The sequence below is a fragment of the Acyrthosiphon pisum genome, chromosome A1 (genome assembly GCF_005508785.2).
Source record: "Acyrthosiphon pisum isolate AL4f chromosome A1, pea_aphid_22Mar2018_4r6ur, whole genome shotgun sequence".
Taxonomy (NCBI): domain Eukaryota; kingdom Metazoa; phylum Arthropoda; class Insecta; order Hemiptera; family Aphididae; genus Acyrthosiphon; species Acyrthosiphon pisum.
In genome coordinates this window covers 34,644,166-34,651,810 of record NC_042494.1, presented here as the reverse complement: position 1 = coordinate 34,651,810, position 7,645 = coordinate 34,644,166, and the positions used below count along the sequence as shown (strand labels likewise).

General features: G+C 32.8%; 1 protein-coding gene across 3 annotated transcripts; it reads right to left on the bottom strand.

Annotated features, from left to right (window-relative positions):
* Positions 1 to 5,282, bottom strand: LOC100159403 (K-ras-like). 3 transcript variants are annotated; one of them, XM_016802159.2, is made up of 7 exons: positions 4,849 to 5,278; positions 3,820 to 3,868; positions 3,652 to 3,726; positions 3,468 to 3,552; positions 3,263 to 3,405; positions 2,910 to 3,070; positions 1 to 2,846 (listed from the first exon to the last, which is right to left on the bottom strand). In XM_016802159.2, exons 3-7 carry the CDS (start codon positions 3,710 to 3,712, stop codon positions 2,775 to 2,777), a joined length of 522 nt encoding a protein of 173 aa, XP_016657648.1. In that variant the 5' UTR covers positions 3,713 to 3,726; positions 3,820 to 3,868; positions 4,849 to 5,278; the 3' UTR covers positions 1 to 2,774.
* Between the last annotated feature and the right edge of the window lie 2,363 nt (positions 5,283 to 7,645).

Sequence of the window (7,645 nt, the reverse complement as noted above, 5' to 3'; positions counted from 1 at the left end):
TCAGATAGCATTATATTATAATAAGTTTTGGTAATAACATGCTGATTGTATCCTAATATAATGATCACAAAAATTAAAAAAATTAAATAAAAATACTAATAAAAAATTATTTTCTTAACATCTTGATCAAACATGAACTTCAACATGAAAAGCTCGTTAAATTACAATATATATAATGTAGTCAAATTATGAGTATTATAAATGTCCAATGAGGCCTTTGTTGAAATAGTTAACTTAATAATTATAGTATATATTTTTGTTCTTTTTCAATAATAAAATTATCCCCAAAGGCCAAAGGTATCTTTCACTAAGTATTAGTCCTGTATTTTAAACAATTTAACTAAAAAAAATTATCATTAAAAAAAAAAAAAATAATAATAATAATAATAATAATAAATAATAATAAAATTGAAACAACTACAATCATAATGAATATTTTAATATTAGGCGTGTATAAAAAATAAGACTTAAGAAATAAATACTTGAATAGTGAGTAGTTTTGGCACGGATGTCCTACTTATAATCCCTGTAAGTCATCTGCACCTTCTGATCAGCTAAACACATATTTTATTTTATATATAAAAAAAAACAATTATCAATAAAATATACATATGTTACTTCTGATCACAAGGCAGAGTGGAAATAGAAATCTTCTAATAAAATAAGTAAAAATAATTTGAACAGGAATTATAACATAGTTTTATATTGACCAAATGTATTTGTAATTTAAAAAAATGATATACATTTTAACTAGAAATAATTAAAGTATTACATTTCGTTGATTTTATACTATGATTTAAGTAAAAAGAAAATAAAGTAGTTAAACCAGTTAACCATTCAAAAGATAAGATAATAATATTGTTTATTGATGTTGAGGACATCATACCTTCTGTATTGTCTATCTTAAGAGAACACTATACAGGCATTTGTTGTTTCATACCCGTATACGTACGGACATCTGTCTTAAAAAGTGCGTTACATACCAAATTTAAGCTCAGCCGATCACGTTTAGCTCCGTTTGTTTAAAAATAAGAGTGAATGCCTATTTTGAAAATTGATGGTAAGAACTTTATCTGTGTTTGTTTGAGAATTTTTTTTACAATAGTTCAATTTTTTAGCAATTTATGCGTAAATAATAGAGCGTAAATTAAGAATGCCCATAACCCACTTATAAACTGAACTTTTGTAAAAAAAAAAACCATATAAAAACAAATAATGTTCTTACCATCAAGTTTCATAATAGGTTGATTCACTCTAATTTTTAAACTAACGGAGTTAAGCGTGATCTGCTGAGTGTAAATTTGCTATGTTATGTATTTGTAAGACAGAGACAATAAAGACCAGTGTAGCGTCATCTTACATTAGAGCACGAACACGAACAAATGCTACCGAACGAACCAATGTAAACAGTATAGCCGAACAAGTACAGATGCATTTGTTCACATTCAGAAGCGTTTGCTCCAAAGGCAGTTGATCAAAGCGTTCGATATGGTTTCGAATTCGTTCATTAATTCGTGTTTGGACTCTAATGTGTACCCACCTTTACAAACGCATAACATATCAAATTGTATGTTCTGAATAATTTATTGAACTCTGTTATTTTTAATATTAGGGTGAATTGACCTAAAACCAAATTTGAGTAAAAATATCATCTAGTGCATTACAGGTTTTTTTTATACTCCAACTCCTCTGTAATGGATTTAAAAGTGTACAAAATCATAACTCACTTTAAAATTACAATATAAAAAAACCTGTCATTCATTAGATAATATTCTTACTTCTAAATTTGGTAATAGATCAATTCACTTTAAAATTAAACATAAAAGTTAAGAGATGTCAGTGATCTGTTTGTTTTCTATCTCTGGCCCATGTACAACATAAACTAAATGCATTTACTCAAAATCATATTTTTTCGAGGTATGACGTATCGATTTGTTTAATATTACCTCTCAAAACAATTTAATATCCATTTAACGTATAACATTTATTGTTTTTGTTTTTAAAGTTGCATATTGTCAAATAATAATACAATTTAAAACCGATATGTCATACCTAAAAATATTATCCTCATAATTTTTGTCATTGGTAATTTCACTCTAAAATTACTCAATAATGATTTTACATGTATGCTATTGATCCGTATCGCTAATGGGCCAGAGAAAACAAATATTGTGCTGATATCCTCTTAAACAAATTATTTAGACAGTGCAATTTGTTATTATATGAGTTTATTAGACAGAGACAACACATGCGGGTATGACGTCCTCTCAAACAATAGAATCACATAGATATTGACTAAAAAAAAAAAATAATAATAAATTGTAGTAAAGCCTATGCACAAATCAATAGCTCCTAAGAATACTGGAAGCACGATTTTGAGAAAAATAAATGGGGCAGGAAAATATTTTAGATAATCGAATAACACTATAAATATATATTTTTTAAATTTTTATTAATAATAAGACGATAAAAATAGCAATATTAAAATCGGATCTCAAAACAAGATGTCAGCTTGTTAAAGGGGTCCTCTGTATAATGTTCTTTCTTTGAACATAAATTTCTATTGATCGGGATTCCAAAAGTTATTATGTTTGTTTGTTTATCATTCAAATAAATATATTCAATACATGCTTTTAACTGAACAATATTATAAATGATGAAAACACACTTTCCTGAGCCAAAAGTGTGTTTACATTAATTAAAATACGACGAGGACACTCTTGTTCGGTCCTTTTTTAATTTAAATAAAAAAACTCCTTTTGTTTCACTCATATTCAAAAGAGGTAACAGTGCTTGCGTTTCCTTCTTGGTTTTGCTTTACGTTTTTCTCGCAACCTTTGTTCTTTCTATAATATTAATAAATAATTATAATACTAATACATAATATACACTATTAAATTACTACTTACATCTTTCCTAATTTCTCTAACCAAAGTATAAAACGCTTCATCAACACCTTGTCTCGTTTTAGCTGATGTCTCAATAAATGGTACACCATATTGTTTAGCTAAATCAGATGCTGCTTTAACATCTATCGCTCTACTTTGTAGATCACACTTATTGCCTACCACTGAAAATTAAAGTAAATATAAAGTAGGTAATTAATAAATCAACATTTCAAACAATTTATAATTTATCACAATCTAAATATCTGAATGGATAATACTTCAAGTGTTTAAAATGCTGTGATAAACATGATACCATAAGTAATAATAATTTACATCATAATAAGAGTTCAACGAATGAATACTTTGATACTTACAAACCATTGGGACATCCTCCGCATCTTTTACTCGTTTTATCTGTTCCCTGTAATTACTGATATCTTCAAATGATTTGGTATTATTAATAGCAAATACAAGAAGAAAACCTTCACCGGTTCTCATATATTGATCACGCATAGCACTATAAAAAAATATATATTATTAACTTCTTGTAGTCACAAATTACATAAAAAAAAAACTTACCTATATTCTTCTTGACCCGCCGTGTCTAAAATATCAAGTAGACACGTTTCTCCATCAATTACTACTTGTTTACGATAAGAATCCTCTGAAAACAAACAGCAACATCATTAATATAAATTATGCTCACATCAAGTATATAAAATGTATTATCTAAAAAATGATCAACAAATAAAAAGGTAATTACCTACATAGGTTTCCCTAAATAAAATAAAAACTAATATAAAACTAACCAATTGTTGGATCATACTCGTCCACAAAGCTGTAAAATAAAAATAAATATATTTATAAGTTAACTTTTAACTAAAATAATCGTAAAATATTTAAAGTAGTTATAAATGAAATTAAAACATACTGGTTCTGTATTAACTGTATTGTTAAGGCACTTTTACCGACGCCGCCAGCTGAAAAACAGAATGTTAAATAATGCATTAAGAATAATATATAATATAACATAATATATATTATATACCTACTTAAGGCATAGTAGCAATAATTATTTAATTTATTATTTTTGTTAAATGTACAACTTGTTGGTAGGTATACAGAAATCTGTATTCATAGGTTATGAAACTGACTAATATACATCAAAGTTTTTATGAAGTTTCTGTTAGTAGTGTGTATTCATAAATAGAGACTATAAATTATAATAAAAAGTAATAAATCTAGCCAATAACTACAACCAATAAATAATAATAGTAGACAAAATAAACATAAAGATATAGGTAAATGATGATGAAGTTTTAAATGAGAAGAACTGTTTGAAATTAATAATATACTTATATTTTAATACTGACCTAAATCAAAAAATAACTCTCGATTGAATGCAATGAAAATACATTTTGTGAAATTGATAAGACAAAAGAATGTACAGTAAGTACTGCAAAAAAACTTTAAACCTAAAAAGTACCAAGGATGAAAATGTTTCAAATTTTTTTCTAAAGAATGTTAAGAGATAAGATTCAGGGAGTTGATCTACAGATCTACAAGACCTTAAAAACTCATAGAATATGAGTGTAAGATGTACTAGTTTGGGTAATATGTGAGTAAATTGAATCGAGTGTGCTGGTAAGATCGTACGGGACGATTGTTGATTTATAGATACCGGGAGGAAGGAAGCCTCAGTGGAAATCAGCGCAAGTAACACACATACTGCCTTCGGCTCACAGCCAATAACGCATTCGTCAAGAGTCAGCGAAACGCTAGACAATGACCATCCACACAGAACAAGTCGTGCAATTTCGATGGACGCCGGGTACAGGGATCAGACATTTGGCCCGTACAAAATACCTACACTCTGTCGGGGTTTTTGGCGATTGGCGTTGGTTGTGGATGTGTTCACACAAAATCGCTAACGTCCGTGGGTAGTGCAACAACTACTTACCACCGACGACGACCAGTTTGTATTCAGTCATTATTTAATTATATTCGTCTTCGGCTTCGTCGTCGTCGTCTGGTCGGTCAACAGCACAGCAAGACAAAGGGCGCTCTTGTGCGGCGTTGTGGTCGGTGGTCACTGGTCCCGTGCGGTGCTACACCGGTCGGCGGCGGCGTTCGGCTTGACGACGGCGTCAACTTATATCGCAGAGGCGACGACAATAACCACGGGTAACGACAATATCGCGAAAAAAAATACGCGAAACACACCCCGACCGTAATGTGTACCGATTAGCGAAGACGGAAAAAAAGGTGTTTTGGTTTTTTTCCTTCTTTCTTTTCTTTTTTTTTTTTTATTATTATTCTCTAAAAGGGGCGTGACATTTATTTATTTATTTTTTGTTTACAGCACAGCCATCTTTTGTATGGCGCACGCAGCCTGTCCAACTGTCCGCTATGTACGTTCCTCGGCGCGCGCGTCGCAGTCGTCGTCGTCGTCGTCCGTCCACCGTCGTAACTCGTTATCCGTACTTCGTAGTCTTCGTCATTGATAACGTGAACGTAACATAATATATTATATCATAAAAAATTTATAATATCGTCATTGTGCAACCGCAACGTGTGTCTTACGTCCGTTTGGCGAGCGCCGAGCGCCACTACCCAGTAGAATGCATAGACAAGTATACTATAGAATGTGGCGGCAGCAGCTATCGCAGCCGATTTGTTATGTTAACGTTTTTATTATTCCATATTCGGACGGACGATATTTAAATCTTACGAAAAACTAAAAATGAACGATGAATTGGATAAAACATTATACAAACACGAAAATGTATTCAACTAAAACTTTATAAGCCACAAGCCCACAAACATTTTCTAGTTACTAGCACTTTCTACTTAGTACCCGAAACGACGACGATGACTTAATTCCGACATGTCGTGGTCAGTGGAAAGTGGCAACATCGTTGTTTTATATAGATATACCTGTTTATTATAGTTTATAATATTTATTTATATTAATTGTAAATAATTGTAAAATTATCGTAGAAGCTAGAAGGTAGTGGAACTTGTGTGTGGACGTGCGGTGATCGGCGGCACGTGATATCTTTGAGAAACGATGCGATCGTGCCTGATTGCTATTTGGTGTTCATGTCACACTGGTGAGTGGTGTTGAATGGCAGGATAATGGCATGGAATATGGATAATGAAGGAAATAGAAATAGATAACCACGGCGGGTAATATTATTACTCTACGAACCAAGGGTCACGGCCACAATGTAGACCATAGGAAAGTAAGAAGATGAAGCGACACCACGTCTTGTACATAATATTAATAATATTATTCCGGTGACTGGTCGCAAATTTTGTCGGCAGTTCGGTATCATACAAATGTTTCGTGCAGGTAGCGCCACCATTCGCCCGAAGGCCGGTTTTTATATTGTGAATACCACCGACTAGATAGAAAGACTGATCTCGAGGACTGGAAACGAGCAAATTTTTAACGGGTCCGAAGCACAAAAGTGAGCAACTGAATTCTGTAGTACATAGCAAGTTTTCTAGACAGTGGCTGGATGGAAATCAGAACATTTAATGGTGATAAAATAATAATGATAAAAATCTAAATTTAAATAGTCTATATTTTACCAAGCATGTTAGCATTTATCTATTCTGTGATGTTGGCTATGTACCAAGTTGGGCAGAGAAGGGTAGAAGCATAGTAGAAGGTACCAAGACAATTGCGGTCCGGCTCCCCATCATCTAACCATCATATCGGTTCCAGTCCTCTATCTTACTCTATAACGGTGGCGTTGTGAACGGTAATTTCAGAGGCAATTGCCTCTAACATTTTTCTTAAAAAGAGGGGTGGGTGCAGAGGCGGACTTACAATTTTTCCGCCCTTAGGCATTACAACACTAGCGCCCCATACATTCGCGTGCTCCCACGGGGGGGGGGGAGTAATGTTCTATGAACTAAAACAAAACTATAAAAATTGTATTTAGGTATTTTTATATTTATACATACCAACTAAACAAATATTAATACAATTTTGCATAGGTAAATTTGTATTGTACAATAATTAAATCATTTTGCGCCTTGATTTATCTGAGCACTCTAGTCTCTATAATCGTAATCGATTAGCAAATTTCTGAGCAGTATGCAGTATGCACTATACAGGAGACGCGCGTCGTCGCAATATTTATTATTATTAATTACTTTATCAATACACCTAATTTCCAGAATTAATTCCAGTATTCTAATATTGTGGTGCTGGGTGCGGGGTGAGGCGGGTCATTCCACTAAGCACTGTGCGAGCTGTCCTCACCTAGCTAGTAGAGCGGTTATATACAATGTAGTAATGTACTCGGTGCCCGGTGGCCCGAGGCAGTATATTTGACCGCCTTGGCTGGCGTTTTGCGCATGCGCCATTCACAATATTGTACGTGTTTACGCCGCACACCCGTATACCATCTCCCATGCATTAACATAGGCAACGCCGGCAACTGCCTCGTCGAGTGTCGATATCGAAGGATTAAACTCAAACGGCAAGGTTATTATAGCTTATAAATTAAAACGTTACTGCGACGTGACTTTGTGAGCCATTTTCCAGTTTCATGTAAGTTGTATACGAAAAAAAATTATTATAAAATATAAATTTAGGTAAATAGAATTATGAAATTATGAAAAACTAAAAAGTAAAAATTAACTGAAATTTGCGCCCCTAAAAATATTGCGCCCTAGGCCAGTGCCTTGGTGACCTATGGGTAAATCCGCCCCTGGGTGGGTGGTAACCAGTGGGTTCCCTA

Bases quoted from the DNA above. Each gene is read 5' to 3' on its own strand.
- LOC100159403 (XM_016802159.2), bottom strand. From the start codon at position 3,712: ATGATCCAACAATTGGTTAGTTTTATATTAGTTTTTATTTTATTTAGG. The intron at 3,553-3,651 runs GTAATTACCTTT...GTTTGTTTTCAG, and splicing joins ATTTAGGGAAACCTATGTAG to AGGATTCTTATCGTAAACAA. The intron at 2,847-2,909 runs GTAAGTAGTAAT...TTAATATTATAG, and splicing joins TTAGAGAAATTAGGAAAGAT to AAAGAACAAAGGTTGCGAGA.